Source organism: Suricata suricatta, chromosome 7, assembly GCF_006229205.1.
Source record: "Suricata suricatta isolate VVHF042 chromosome 7, meerkat_22Aug2017_6uvM2_HiC, whole genome shotgun sequence".
NCBI lineage: Eukaryota > Metazoa > Chordata > Mammalia > Carnivora > Herpestidae > Suricata > Suricata suricatta.
In genome coordinates, this window is record NC_043706.1 from 52,143,380 (window position 1) to 52,160,038 (window position 16,659).

At 36.6% G+C, this 16,659-nt stretch overlaps 1 protein-coding gene across 7 annotated transcripts in view; it reads right to left on the bottom strand.

Moving 5' to 3' along the window:
• Positions 1-16,659, bottom strand: part of DST (dystonin) — a 489,005-nt gene that overhangs the window by 215,793 nt on the left and 256,553 nt on the right. For 6 of the 7 annotated variants that reach the window (XM_029945269.1, XM_029945267.1, XM_029945272.1 and 3 more), the window contains 3 exons: positions 7,842-7,931; positions 5,498-5,575; positions 3,488-3,580 (listed from right to left, as the gene is read on the bottom strand). In XM_029945269.1, the coding sequence (XP_029801129.1) occupies positions 3,488-3,580; positions 5,498-5,575; positions 7,842-7,931 (261 nt within the window). Of the gene's footprint in view, positions 1-3,487; positions 3,581-5,497; positions 5,576-7,209; positions 7,309-7,841; positions 7,932-16,659 lie in introns of all 7 variants that reach the window. The other variant, XM_029945266.1, reaches the window with a different exon arrangement.

Here is a 16,659-nt window from a genome sequence, read left to right on the forward strand (position 1 = left end):
CTGGTCTTCCTTTTTCTTCCAATGACAAAATGCAAAGAGTTTCTTAATATATAATTCCTTTTTTTTTAAGTTTATTTATTTTTGAGAGAAAGAGAAAAAGCATGTGCAAGCACGAGCAGTGGAGGGGCAGAGAGAGGGAGAGAGAGGGAGAGAGAGAGAGAGAGAGAGAGAGAGAGAGAGAGAGAGAGAGAGAGAGAGAAAATCCCAGGCAGGCTCTGTGCTGTCAGCACAGAGCCCGATGCAAGGTTCAAACCCACAAACCACGATCGTGACCTAAGCCGAAATCGAATTGAACGCTTAACCAACTGAGCTTCCCAATATATAATTCTTTTTTAATGACATTTTGCTTTAAACTTCTTCAAACTTAAGGGTCTATATAGACTGCTTCTAATTCCCAAACATTTTCTCACATTTTGGTCTGTCATTTTCTGGTTTCTGTTCCATCGTTTGGGAGTGTTTTCTCCAAGGTCTCCAAAGTCTTCCTCCTAGATAAAACTATCATTCAGTCTTCATTTTCTTATTTCATACAGCTCATCATTCCTTTCTACCTGAAATTCTCTTCCGCTGGTTTCAGCAGTATTAGATTTTCTTGTTGCTTTCATCCATCCTCCAAACGCTCCTTTTCTTCCCCAGATGAATCCTCTTCCTCCTGCACCCAAACCATGGGCCTGCCCCAAACCTCTGTCCTTAGTTCTCAGGGTTTCTCCACGTATTCAAAAGGATCTCTTGAATTCTCTGAAGATCCCTTCTCTCCGACACACTTGGTGACCACTTTTACACTGATAAATCCAAGTGTGTCACCTGTAGCTGACTTCCTGTCTCTGCCCACAGATCTCCAACTGCTCAGTCAGTGCACAGATGCACAGGACACCCGCCACACCGTCAAACCACCGGGAGGTCATGCATTCTCCCCTGACCATCACTCTGTTTCCCTCAGTCGTCCACTGGTTTATTGTTTAACTCTCAGGTGGACAGTTCAGAGTCATCTTTAATCTCTCTCCTTCGCCCTCTGCACTCTGTTGCCACGTCAATTCCTTTCGTTTCTAAATGCCATCCCTTGGATTCAATTTTTCATCCCCATCTGAGTCCTGACCTTTATCACTCCACTCTGAGAGCACCACTTCAGCTTCTTAGATTACATCTCTCTAACCACAGACTCTACTCATTTCAATGTGTTTCATGTAGAATTGACAGATTTGGTTTCCTAAAACATTGTTTTTCAAGTTCAAAATGGTTAAGTGATGCACCCAATCTCATCACCTGCCATAAGTAAGAGCAAATGGTGACACTTAAGAGTTGCCTCCCCGCCACAGCCTGGGTACTGTGGGTGCCCCACAGTGTTCTTACACTGACATTCAAACTTCAGCCACAGCCTGTCTCCCAACTTTGTCAGTAATGACGGGCCTGGCTCTACTCCAACAGGCCATTAGTCTTCCTATGCCGGATTCCCACAGTCTCAACCCTACTACAAGTTCTGGGACCTGATCCACTGAGGACTACTTAAAGGATACATTTGGGCACCTGGGTGACTCAGTCAGTAAAGTGTCCAACTTTGGCTCAGGTCGTGATCTCAAGGTTTGTGAGTTCAAGTGCTGCATTGGGCTCTGTGCTGACAGCTCGGAGTTTGGAGCCTACTTCAGATTCGGTGTCTCCCTCTCTCTCTGTCCCTCCCCCGCTTGCATTCTCTCTCTCTCTCTCTCTCTCTCTCTCTCTCCCTGTCTCTCTCTCTCTCTCCCCCTCCTTCCCTCCCTCAAAAATAAACATTTAAAAGAATTTAATAATATTAATAATTAAAGGATCCCTGAGAATGCTGAGGAACTCCACAAGAAATGTGCTTTTCAGCCAGTTCTACTTAGTCTTTACCCAATTCTAGAACCAAGGTCTTGACTCTGGGTGCCCAAATCCTTACCCTGGTTCAGTGCTCGGTCCCCTAGTCCCTTAGGTAGAGGTGCTCATTAATAATGGGAACCCTCAGATCTTTAAGGTCTTCTCTCCAGTTCCTGCTACTGGATCTCCCTGACAGCAATAGCCCCGCTGTGGGAACATTCATCTGCATTAGCTACCCTGTAGTCGGGCTGGTGACACCTAGTTATCTGGGTCTCCTCCAATTTCCTACTGCTGTAATTTTGCTCACCTGACTGTTCAGGTCCTGGAAACTACCTAGATTCTAATTCCTAAAGCTCTCCATGTCTGTCACATTGATCCTGTTCCCAATTGAGCCCCAGGTACACTATTTTCCACTATTCCCTTACAAACCTTAAATCCCAGTAAAATTTGCACAAATTAAGAAGTATTATTCCTCCTGTGATTTGATTCAAAACCCCAGCTGCTTTCTGAAGCTGGCAAGCCACCTCTGCCTCCTTTAAGGTCCAACTGAACAGCAATCAGTATGACTTGCCACAGGCCTCCTACGGGTCCGGCTCTGGGCTGCACACAGAACACTGCATCAGCAGGAAAATGGTTCATAAACTAAATTAAGTTCCAGAGTTAGGATTCACCTTAAATCAAATAAAGATTTAAAAAAAAAAAAAGTAAAAAATCAAAATCAGTCCTTAATGAGCAAAGATTTATTAGATAAGTCATAGTTAACGAATCTGCATTGACTCTCCTCAAATCCAGTTTGAGAAAGCACAGCTCTACACAAAATATGGATTCTTCTAATTCAGGAGATCCCTTTATGAGAATTATACTGCCATCTAGCGTCCATCAACAGGAAAAAGGAGTTTGCATAGCTGAGAAACCTTAATACCAATAAAAACCACGTAAGGATGGAATCATAAATTTCTTATACATCTAAGTCAAGTAACAGTGTCCTATAAATAAAAGAAACATGTCTGCATTCAGTAAAAAGGATCTGTGTCTTCCAACACTGAGACTGAAACTGCTTAAAAGCATGTTAAAATCAAAATGGCTGCATCAATGCTTCAGCGAGGTTCAATTTTAAACTAAGTAACCTTTTTCCTCTCTTACGCAAACCTTTCCTCCTTCCTTCTTAGCCTTTTGCTTCAGGAACCCAGAACCACCTGGAAAACATGTTGACCTTGGCTCCTAGTAGGCCATAATTCCTGTGAAACCATCTGGATCCTGCATTTCCCTGTAAAACCCTGGTGCCCCTTCTTTCAGGTGGGCCTGTAGTTTTAAAGGCCTTGGCCCGCTGCAGTCTTCTTTGGACTACTGTTCCCCTTTATACCCAAACTCTTGTCCTCGCCATATGTATTTCGGCTCCAGAGCATAGAGGTCATTTTTCTATCACAGGATTACAAGCATCATCTTAAAACATTTAAGCTCATCATTGCCAGGAAACAAGGTACAAGGTTCACAGGCAGTATGTTACTTGAAAGGAAAAATCCAAATATACTTTTTTAAGAAGATGAAATTTATTTTCTTCCATAGGACATAAATGCATAATTTATTCTTCATATAAACCACTTGAAAAATCAGCAATGAGAGGCTAAAAGAAATGATAACTAAGAAAATTTAAGCTTACCTGAAAGTGCAAAATTATTGTCCATATTAATCCCAAAGTCAACTTGGGATTTCCATCTGTTATGTCATCATTTCTAATATTTACTAATTTCACCTGTATTATATGGGAGAAAGAAGTAAAGCAAACTTTTTAAAACTAGCACACAAGTTATCTTTACCTACATAAAATCAATTCTAAATTACACCAAAAAAAAAAAAAAAAACCCTGAGTGATCTAAATGGCACTAAATCCTCAAAATACTGTCTTGCTCTCTTATCTCTACTCATGTTAGATTGCAAATTCTAGCTACCACAAAGGAAAACACAGGCGTTACTCTGGTTTTTCTTCTAGAACAAGTATTATAAGTAATCACTTCTCAATTGAAAAATACCACTCAAGTTGAGAATTCTTAAATACTTGAGATTTTAAAATTAGATACAATTTTATCACTTGAAAATAAGCTTTATTTTACTCTAACCATTAAGTAAGATACTGTTATGAACCATAAAATAGCTTAAGAACTTTCTCATACTTCTGTCAGAAGGTGGAATAAAAAAGAACTAGCATCATTGTTTTCTATTTATCTCCCATAAATTGCTACCAAGATAAACAAATATATAAGTCACTGGATATTTGGAAGGCTGCTCAAATATGAAAAAGATATAGTAATAATAATACTCAGACTTAAAGCTTATTAACAAATTACGCATTTTCAGGTAAACAAAGATAGTAACGATATCTGATATTTTTATCTTGGATAAAAATAATTAAATATCAAATCAAACACAATAATAACTAACATCTCACTTCCTAGACAAAACGATGACGAAAACATTTCAGACAAGGAAACATAATTAGCCATCAGGCCTTCTGAAACTTTCCACTAGAACTAAGAATAAGGTAAATAGAGGTGCCTGGGTGGCTCAGCCAGTTAAGCATCCAACTCTTGAGCTCTGCCCAGGTTGTGATCTCAGTTTATGAGTTCAAGCCCCTCCTCCCGCTCTGCACTGATGGTGCAGAGCCTGCTCAGGATTCTGTCTCTCTCCTCTATGCCCCCCACCCCAACCTGTGCCCTCTCGCTCTCTCATATAAATAAACTTTAAAAATATTTTTAAAAAGAATAATAAGGTAAAAAAAATAACATTTAACATACTTAAGCATGGAATGTTTATCTGAGTTTAAAATAATGAATCACTTTAATGTTCATAATAAATTAAATAAATGATTAATTTAAAAATGGTGTTTACCTCTTTGGGTTTCCCTCCCTTCCTTTTATCCTTATCCATTAACAAACTAAATTGTTGCCACCTCTTGATTTCTCATTGTTCACAGTAATTTTCCATTCTCCTGATTTTCTTTCTTTCCTCTTTTCTACTATTTGAAACATTACCAATACTTGGGCTTAAACCACTGTAGTACCACAATACCACCAAATCAAGATCATATCCAATACAGTTTTCATTCTTTAGCCATGACTTCTTCTGTAACCCCAAGCTACTTGGAGAATGGTGTCAGAAATGTTGTTTTCTTTTTAACTCCTTTTAATTACCCAATATTACCTACTTATAAGAAACAAAATATTGTCTTACCACTAAGTATTAAAAATGCTTACACTAAGTTTTTTGAAAGTAGTCCATAAACTACTTTTTATAAAAATAATTTTATATAGTAAGTATAAATAATAAAGAACTGCCCCCCTAGTAAGAACTGTTCATAGGCATTCTTCACATTCTGTTGCTACTGATATGTCATTAACTTCCAAGCAAAGCGTTCCAATTCTCACAGAAGGAAAATGAGTAGTTCTTATTCAGATGGAAATGCAGCCACTTATAATTCCTCTGGGCTACACCTATTAACTTCCTTTTCCTTGGAGCAAATGTTTGAACATATTTTTAAATATTTGTCTCTCAAAAGCACAAATTTAATCATTATAATTGACAAATTTAGCCTTTTCATCCCCTGACATGTTTCTATGTAGATGTACCTCATCACATATGTTTATATGATTATAGTCTTTGAAAAACATCATACCTGGCGTCTTTTCAAATAGTCAAGTGCAATTTGTACATTCTGTAGTCTGTGAAAACGCATCCGACCTTTTTCTCTGGGCTAAGAATAGAAAAATGCAGGGTATAAAAAACACTATATAGTTTCTGATACCACTGATCATGCTAAATACACTTATGATAAATATACTCTATAAATATTCTTTATGCTCATCTTAACATATCAAACAGGATTTACAATTTGGGTAAACCCATTAGAGTTTTTAAAGATATTTTTAATTATTTTGTATTATCTGAAACTGAATTTAAACAAATAGGGATTTCTCCAAATATGTTTTATTTAAACATATGCTTTATTCCATTATGTTTTATTTAAACGAAAGGAAAAGAGAAAGTACCATAGAATGTACAGACTTTTTATAGTCATTATACTACAATCCTAGCCTAGAGTTTATTAGCTTTGGATGCACAGAAAAAATTTAATACAATTCCCCATTTTGCCTTCTTAACAAAGTCTATTGTCAGGTGGGTTTTTATAATTAAGTATGTATGGCATGTTAATGAAAATGAGGTAAAGTAGCATGCAGTTAGTATAAAAATCACCAAGAAGGAGAAAGAAGGAGTTTTACTTAGCCATGATAGAGGAAGAGACAAAAGCAATTAAAGCCATGTATTTCCTCTTTACTTTATTTTTGCTTTTTCACAAAATCAGTTGGACTCTAGTAGTTTTACTGCTTAGGGATGGACATGACTGTTTACTGTCTCAGGAAAACTGACAATCCATAATTCTTTTCCTTGGTGCCATTTTCCTTAAGAAATGTAACAAGTTAGCAGACGGAAAACATAAGGAGATAGAGCTCAGAAGATGCTTAACAAAAATACAAAGAATGGAGCTGAAATTTTTCACATAAAATCTTCCAAAAGGAAGAAAAGAAAAAAATAACTGACAGCTTAGCTTCTCAAATACGAATAGGTTATTGAAGCCAAAGGCACCGTAATGAAGAGACAGCAGAGTGCAGAGTGGAAAAATGGGTTCTATATAAACAGGTAGAAATAATGCCAATAAATTCACCCAATGGATCCAAAAAAAGCACAATTTCCAAATCAGGGGCACTTGGGATGTAGATGACAAAAGAAGCATTATCTGTCTTGCAAAGGTGGGCTGAAGTCAACTAAGTGCCATGAAGATGAAGCAGCTCTATAGGTCCTACCAGGACTCCAGATTTTAAAACTTCCCCCCTTTTAAATAAAAATAAGACATAGAAAATACGTAAAGAATGTCCATCAAATACCTATTGCCAGTTTGATTTAAAGCCTAAATTTAGATAGGATATAAATTTTCCAATAGTCCCTTCAAATAAAGCAACAGTTGCCGCATTTGAAATATAAATTCCAGCAGTGGAACAAATTTGCATAAAAATTAGCAGGGTAGTTGTCAAGATTTCCACATTTGTATAAAATGCATGTAAAATTCTTTAGCTAAAATGCCATCATATAATTCAATCACATATGTTCAATTACCATGCACTGCACAGTAATGTCTAAATAAATTTAAAGAGAAAACATTTCCTTTGTCCAATTTTTTTTTGGTATACACACATCTATCTCACTGTGGGTTTTGGTCCTTTCTATCATTTTCTAAAAAGGAGCCCGAACCCGTGGGTTACTTCGCTATCACGTTAGCGCTCACCGCACTGTAACGGCTAGGTTAGTCGAGTTATGGGGGCCGACACCTACCCCCTTATCCTCATCCTCCACATCCTCATGCTGTTCATATTCGCATGCTTCTGTTGCACTCACCAATCGTAAGGTCTTCAAAAAATCTCGCTCCCTTGGCTAATGAATATAACAGACAGAAGATAGGACAGCAAAGACACAAGACAGACCAGAAATGAAAAGAAGAGCATGAACAGAACATAATGAAGGAGAACAACTAACCAAGAAGGGGAAGTAATGTTCACAAAAAAGGAAATGACACCTGTGGAATGGGTTAGACCATTTTCCAGGAAGCAATGTTTATTTCCTCGCTATTTGTGAGTCTTTTAATATGTGGTTATATATTATGCATCCAACTTCTGCTAAGCAATAAAACCGAAAGGTAAAAAAAGATGCAAGAACAAAAATAGCAGTTTAATTATAGAATTGATTACATAAGCAAAGTAGTCAAAGGGCTTCAATCTCCCAAATTCACATCATTTGAAGTCTGAAAATGATTAGGAAATCTAACCAGAACTCTTTTTTTCAGGCAGAAATCACAGCTCAAAAGGCAAATGTTGCAAAAATCTGAACAGTCTCTACCAACAACACACTGGTCCTTTGTAGACAAGATTACATGTTCTTCAAACTAAAGTAAGAAATTTAAAACTTACCAAGGTATCTCCCGAAAGAACCTCTAAAAGAGAGATTAAGTTGTGTCCATCCCTTAAGTCTTCATAGAGGTCATTTACATGTTTTCGAACCTACACAAAGAAAAGCAATTTAACTTTTGGCTCTAGAATGTAGGATCATCTTTAACACTCAAACAAGAACAAGGACAAGCAGGAAACATTCCTCATACAGTGTTCATTCTTGCAGTAATATTTTCATTTAGATTTTCTCATTACTTAAAAACTAAATTTAAATTACAAAGACCAAAACTAGAAATAAAAGTAAATTTCACATCAGTAATTCCTAAAGACAAACAGAATTGTTATCTTTTTAACATACTAGAGTTACTATACATAAGCTTGGACAACTACAGGAGGTTACAGTTTTTTAAATACAGGCAATGGCAATAGCCTTATTCACCATTCCTGATAGAACAGTCAGAACCACCTTAGCAAGACGTGCAAGTTTTTACCTCTCCCCCCAGCCCGAGTCAGTCTTCCTATTCTTTGTCCCACTAGATCCAGGGTGCCAGAGATAAACATTCTATCCTTTTAAATTCTGGAAATATAAGCTGGGTGAAGGGCCCATGAGACTCTATATTCTTACTATTTTTGAAATTTCCTTAGAGTCTATATTTATTTCAAAAAAATTTTTTTTTGAATTGATGTATGGCAAGTTAGAAGACCTCTGCCTAAACCGTCCTCTGCACAACATAAATCTCCTCGTGACAGGGGGTTTTTATAATCACATTAACACTAGCACAAAGTTAACACTTAATCTATAATAGCTTCTTCCTCCATTCCACAGGCCTGATTTAAGCTTGTGACTTTAGAGCACAAACCACCAAAGATCTCCCAAAAGCTTTGTTCAGTTTGCCAAGAAGGGATCTCTCCCATAAATACTTGGCCTGCTGTAAGGTTTGTGCTAGAGAGACAAACGTCAAAGCAGGCTATGAAGATGGCCGTTCCACAGTAGGTTGGCGCGTTTCCATCTTCTCACCTCTTAGTGATTCCAGGCTGCATTACTTTGCGTTGGTCTCATTAGAAGAGTCAAGGAAGTGGCCTAGAGATGGAGACCAGAACCCTACCTACGTCACACACAGGCTACAAGCCCTATACGCTTGGCAGCTGGTTTAGTAAACTCTCAAAGATTTTGTACCTATGAGTCAAACTTCTCTGCATTTACAAAAGGTCAAGTGATATATAGCACAAAATAATAAAAAATTCTAAAATATGATCAAAACTATCTGAATACATAACAAGCAAGAAAAGGGCTAATGTAATCTGGAAACAAACTTTTGATGGTTATGTTTTTCATCCTAAAAAGCTCTGAATATTAATACAGCTCATCATCTTCATTGACTATATACATGTTTTGCAGTTTTATTTGTGCCAGAAAATACTTTTGATTAATGAAGAAAAAATTCCCTTAAGAGTTTCATATTAAACTCACTAGTTCCTATGTGTTTTTGCCTAAATCACAGAACTTTTCAATCTTCAATTACCTAACTATGGATCATTAACCACAAATAATGTAAATATTAAACTTAGGCTCAATAGCTCTAAATACCTATAAAATGGCCAGTAACACCGAAAGTGAGTCAAATCACTTTAAAATAAGTGTCCCCATCTTCACAAACTGAAAAATCAGCTGAATCTTTGGGGTCAGAGATAATAATACAACAGTAAAATATAGTTTAAAAATATTTTATTTCCTAAAAAAAGAGCGTAACATATTTTAGGCAGTTCTAATTTAGAAAATCTATAAATATTCAAAATAATTATAAGGTGATTATCCCTTCCACTTGAATATTTACCTTGGGATGCAATTACCTTGGGATGCAATTAAACGGCAATCCCCCCAAGTTCTCAATTATATTTCAGAGATAAATCAATTTTCAAGAATATTTTCAGCAGCACATCTACCACATGGCATGACACATATGCATGCAGATAAGCAACTTAGTGAAATGAGCACTAATACTTACTTTGCTTTCTTTAAATTTTTTATAGTTTATTTATTTATTTTGAGAGAGAAAGAGGGGCAGGAGAGAGAATCCCAAGCAGGCTCTGCAGTGTCAGCACAGAGCGTGATACAGGTCTCAAACCCACAAAACATGAGATCATGACCTGAGCCAAAACCAAGAGTCAAAAGCTCACCTGACAGTCACTCAGGCACCCCTAATGCTTACTTTTCTATTCACGTATTAGAGCAGTGTAAGAATTCCCTTAGTCTCATTCCAAACTATGAAATTAATTTATAAGGGTAACGGCCTACTTAAAAAGAAGGCAGAGGAGCTATGCTTATAAATTTCTGCACATCAATGCATCTAAATCTATGTGCTTCCCTGTGTGTGTCCAGTGTAACCAGAAAGCAGCCTAACTCTAAAAGAGCCTGAACCTAAAAGAGATCACATTTATATAAACAATACTATGTAGTTCCTGATACTGGCTTAATCTCTCAAAATAAATGACTTTATTGTACAGGTCTGACATTCTCAGCGCACGATCAGGATGTGGCCGGCCACGACAGTAACTAACACACAGTGCTGAGAATCCCCTGCTCTCTGGTCCACTGGACCCGCCCACCCTGCCAAAGCCGCATTTCAATCCACATCCACTTCCTTTGTCATTCTCACTCCCAGACAGTTAAAGATGAAGTGTGATTCTGAACACTTATTTCATCGGAAGGCAATTTCACAACTTGCTTTTTGCCAAATCAAACTAAACCTTCTTTCTAACATCAGGGACAACTTCCAAAATCAGGTGTCATTTTTCATCATCATATTTATGCCAACAGTAAAGAAAAATTAAATTAGATATGTGTAGAGAATAATAATAATATTATGCCAGGCAAAACCAAGTTAGGGAAAAAGAACATGTAATAAGGGAAAAAAGAATGAGGAGGCCTGCTTTTTAGTCTTGCTTCTGCCACGGGTCTCATGAACTAGCACCATCTGCCTAGCCTCTCTAGGCCTCAAGTTTCTGATCTTCAACATAAAACTTTGAATGCAAGGCCTCTAGTCCAAACTAGAGAACAAAAATTCTATGATCTGAAAATAAAACTATCATACTTAAGGAGCAATGTGTCAACTTAAAAGAAAATAGGTAAAATAGAAAGATGATCCTTAAATCTTACGGCTTAATTTCTTAAGATTTTAGGAAAGAATATAGAAGTAGACTAATTTAATTTCTGTAATACTTGAAAAAATCCTGAGGCTATATCATGTAATACTGCTTATTTTTCCTGCCTCCAGTGATTATTCTGAAGGTTCATAGAAATACTATATATAAAAAAATGCTACATAACTGCAAGTACCATTATCATCATCTTTATCATCCTATGTGAAACAAATGTTACCATTATTAACAATAATAAATAAAGGGACAGTTGGCTAGCTCATTCGGAAGAGCATAGGACTCTTGACCTCAGGGTTGTGGGTTCGAGTACCACATTGGGTGTGGAGATTACTTAAAAATAAAGTCTTAAGAAAAAAAGAATACCACTAACTACTACTACTAATAATAATAATAAATACAAATACATACACAATGAACTATTCCTAGATACCTAAGGCTATGTGTGTACAAGTATTTGCTAATTTTCCTGACCACCAAAGAATAGGATGAAAGAGAATGTTAATTAACTATTAAAAATCAGCAAATCTGCATTATGGGAAATGAGTGGTGGTGGATGAAATGAATAGAAATAATTGGGATTCTTCAGATATATCTGATCCAGTGACCAATTTATGAAGAAAAAAAGGAATTAAATAGTTAAACTGACACGGAAAAACTTTTATTTTCTCCTAAGCCTGAGTCATAGACATCTGGCCTGGTAACTTTCCTTCACAGATGACTACTAACTGCCAGCAGTCTTAACCTTCTGCTTCAATTTTTAATAAAACGTTCTTTCTTCTCGTTTTGGAAATTTTCCCCCGTGGGGCAAAAGAAACTGTCTGAATAAATCATGCTACAGGAAGTGATGAGCAAAGTGAAAGCACTCTGAGATACTCTGGGATTAAATTATATAACTTGAATTACATAATAAGGATGGAGCATCATTTTCTGTATTTCATACAATTCTAGAATTCTGCAGTGCTTTTAAAAAGTCACCCCTAGAGGGCACTAATCCTTTGCTTAAGAAGAGTATACTAAGGAAGGAAAATAAAGTACAAAATGGTAGGGAGGGCACACAGGGTGTGAGGTTATAAACAAGGTGATAGTGAGGATGACATAAGCAATACTGCAATTCATTCCAGGTCCATATCATCTAAATGGCTTAACTAATCAAAAACACCACTGCAAAAATTTTACTTTCTTAACTTTTAATTGTTTAGTTTTTCGTTGCCTAGTTAAATACAACTTTGAAGATGAGATCATCATCTGGCTGCTTATTTAAGTATGTTTAAGACTGACTTTTTCAAAAGTCTGATTTTGTAGTGGTTATTGTTAATTTAGAAAAAAACACAAAAATGTTACTTTCTATATGTAAGCTTATAGTTACCATGTAACTGCAGTTCAGTTCAGGTCACTAAATCTTTACTGAGCATCCATTATATGCCAGGGTGTCATTTAACTTCAAAGGGCACAAAGATGAATAATAAGAGAGTGCCATCTCTCGAAGCCTGCAGACAGAATTGACAGAAATGTAGAAAAGAGCTTAATGTTCCAAGGGGAGAGAAGAGCAAGAACAAAGAAAAACAGGCAAGCATGCACATAACTGTGCTGTGAGCTCCAAGGAAGGAAGGCAGCCTGTGAAATGAGTGAAATGAGAGGCGGAAGGTGAGGTCGGAAAAGGTGGGCTGGGAGATGTAGCATGGCAGCTTCGCATGCCACTGGAGTCAAAGAAGCTCAGACCTCTCCTGAGCAAAGAAAACCACAGAAGGCTCTTAAGCAGAACAAGGACCCAGTATCTCTGACCAAGGTAAAGACTTCCTTGTAAAGTATTATCTTGAACAAAAAAATAAAGTAAAAAAGAACATTATCTTAAACAAACCAATCGCAGACAAAGCTGTCGAGGGTTAAATCTATACACAATAATGAGGAAAGGTCTCTCAGAAAAAAGCAGAGAGAGCGTTCTGTCAGAAATCTTGGGTAAAATGCACACATCCCAGCACAGCAAGGAATAAAACAGCAGCCACAAGAAGCATCCAAAGTCCTCTCTCTCTTAAAGAAGTCCTAAATCCAAAGGATACAGTATTCTGAAAAACAACTAGCTATCTTTAGAAAGGAACATAAATAATAAAAGAAGGCTTGTCCCAAATAAGATCACCTCACAGCCTACTAATTGGGTGAAGAGAAGGGGGACAGTCAGCTTCAGTGAAAACTATGAACTAAAATGTTTTTCTATGCAATTTTTTTTTACTTCAAACCAATACGCTCATGAAAAATAAGCTACCACATTCTCTTGAAGAGCTCCTTAAAAATTCTAGTTCAAAAAATAAATAAAAATGGGGGTGAGAAACAAACATAAAATAAAAATAAAGTAAAATAAAATAAAAATAATCTATCAATACATTCTTACCAATTACTGATAAGTAACTGATGCCTTTAAAATATACAGGAATGTTTAAAAACAATATATTCTCTTGGGTAATTATAAGAAAGGAAAACCAAAGGGTCCCCACAAAAGAGATGGCTTTTTTCCCTTTGTTTCTCTTCATGCTTCTGTTCTTCCTAAGACCCTTCACACATGCTTTAATGTATATACTCCTAATAAAGGTCAAGGAGTTAATGATTTCTTTGGAGTCTTCCAATTAACAGATAACATCTAAGGAGTGATGAGCAAGGTCCTCATGAACTTTCTCCAAGACCACTAGCTCCAAACACCTCAAGGCCAAGACTCCTGGCTCCAGGGCATTAGTGACCTACAGAGGACACTTGAGCCCGTCTGTGTTGGACAAGTTCCTGGATGCCTGAGAGGTCATGTACACCAGACCACCGACCTCAATTAAAGACTCGAGACCCCCCCCGGACACCAGACCACCGACCTCAATTAAAGACTCGAGACCCCCCCTCCCCGGGGTGCCTGGATGGCTCAGACAGTGGAATATGCCACTCTTGATCTCTGGGTTGTAAGTTTGAGTCCCACATTGGGTATAGAGATTACCTAAAAATAAAATCCTTAAAAAAACAAAAAACTTCAGACCCCTAAGCAAAGATGAAACTAATGCTCCTGTTTCTTTCCGAGTCTCCCAGACGCTGTTGTCTGCGCTGCTCTATTTCATCCATAAACTTGGCTCTTTCTTCCCTTCGGCTCGTGGCTCATGTTTGATTTCTATCCTGTGAGAAGACAAAGATCCTCTTGGCTGGTCCTGCGGGGCCCCTCTGGGTCCTCAGACCAGCCTGCCTGCATCAGTGAGTTGCTTTATCTGAACAGTTTTCTTTATTTCAGTACAATTTCTTCAAGAGTTGTGAAAGAATAAAAGCTACAAAGTACATTCTACCGAAATTACTATATATTCGAAATTGGTGCAATCAAGTATAATAGGGAAATATCCTTGTCTGCTATAATAAAAGGGGGAGTGGGTGTCATGCTTTTTTTCAGTCAATATGTTAGGTCAGCATTAAGGCCATACCTAATTCATGTTCTTTACTGTTTTATAAAACTATAAAATAAAGGTATTTACTATGAATCTTAAGGTATTAAAGAATAAAATAAGGACGAGTTTAAAACAAATCACTGTCGCTCCTGGCCAGTACAAATAATGTCTTCTTCATGTTGGATCCAGTTAGTTCTTTGACAAAGATTTCTCTTTTAAACTTTTAGGCTGATAATCTATAATCAATTTAAAAAACAAAAGCAAAAAGGTCTTCTTTAGTCTTTCACTATAGGGTAAAAGGTTAGATGGTTAAATGAAAGTTTTATTTTACTAATAAACACTTTTAAGATTTGGGAACAGTTTAGTTTTCACCTACGTATTTTTTATATTCTCTTTTGCACAGTTTCACTGTTTTCATAGGATCCTTTTCAAAAAGCTCCTTCAATTTTTAAAATCTTAAAAGCATGTAACTATTTTCTATAAAAATCTGTTTTAGCTTTGGGATAGTTGGTTCTGGTTTGGTTCAGTTTGGGTTTGAGTCCTCTACATTTCCTCCCACTTCTTCCCTCTAAGGGAAGATGGGGGGAAAATCTATTTTAGTGTGTATTTCCCCAACAGCCTGCAGATCTTTGATCGCTTGCAGAGCTGTATAGTTCTTGTGCTGAGCAAATACAAATAATGTCCCTGAAAGAGAAAAATGAATTCAAAAATCAATTACTCTATTTACTTTTTTGTATCTGTCCACTGGTTTTTGGAGTTAACTTTTATTAAAGATGTGGGCCAGACAAACTCCGTACTATGTCAGACCAGTGAGCACTGATTTGCAATGACACCAGCATTATCCATTCCATGTAGTCTTTAAATGGAGTAGGGAAAAGATGGAGTATGGTATTTTAGCTGACACCAAAGGATGTTTCTGTCCAGTATTCTGTCACCAGGGGTAAAATCCAGTGATGTTTGGAGGAGGATATGGATGTCACCTTTCAGAAGTTTTTCAAATATCCTCCTAGCTCATTACTTACATATCTTTCTTTAAATCATTTATGATTTGAAAAAATCATGGTAAAAGTTATTCTATCAAGAGAAGCTTTCAATAATAACACAAGGAAAAGAGAAGGAACCAACCACTAGCATTTTCTTTTAAACTCTACACTCAACATGGGACTCAAACTCACAAATCCCAGATTAAGAGTTGCTTGCTCTACCAAATGAGCTAGCCAGGCACCTCAAATCACTGGCATTTTTATGCTCACCTCTTTCTGGTTCACATTATCATAATTTGGGCAAAAGAATGAAAAAGATGGGAAAAGTGGGGAGGGTCATAATCACAATACTTCTAATGAATAATTAATAAGCTAGTCAATGAGACTAAAATTTTTTTCATTAGAACCTAAATTTTGATGTAAATGTAAATATGTGACAATAATCATTTAATAAGACAAATCATGAAAACTGAGCAGAATACTATTATAATAACTATGAACTACATGAGTTCATATGTGCCAACTCCTAAAAAACATAACTAGGCATAAATTAAGCCCGCTTAACCTAGATAGTCTGTAACTACAGCATCAAAGTCCTATCCTTTACCACCAACATTTTTAAGAGATTCCACTGTATTTTCAAATTCTAGCTTCAACTGGAAAAGTTTTGAAACAGAATTGTGCACATTTTTCAGTTAAAATCATGTAATTTGGGGGACGCCCAGGTGGCTCAGTCAGTTGAGCGTCCAACTTCAGCTCAGTTCATGATCTCGCAGTCTGTGAGTTCGAGTTCCATGTCAGGCTCGGTGCTGACAGCTCAGAGCCTAAAGCCTGCTTCAGATTCTGTGTCTCCCTCTCTCTCTCTCAAAAATAAGTAAACATTTAAACATTTTTTTATTTTTTTATTTTATTTTTTTATTTAAAAAGTTTATTATTTTTTTACTTTATAAAGTTTCATATTTTTTAACATATGCAATTATTTTCCATCATTTACAATACAGTAGTTGCAATGACACTCAAAACAGAAAAGCAAAGTAAAAAATCAAAACACCAACTTCTGTTTCATGTAATTAGACTTATACAGAGATTAGAAAGTTAAGTAACAACTAGTTAATCACCTAATTTCACAGCTATCTGAAGTGGCAATCGTTATATAGCAGCTTATCTATGATACATTCAAGATAAATGATATAATATATTACTTGTTCATAGGCTACAACACAGCCTGCTTAATACCTTTCCTTAAATTCCACCTCTATACTACAATATGCTTGAGGTCCATGCAAAAAAGTA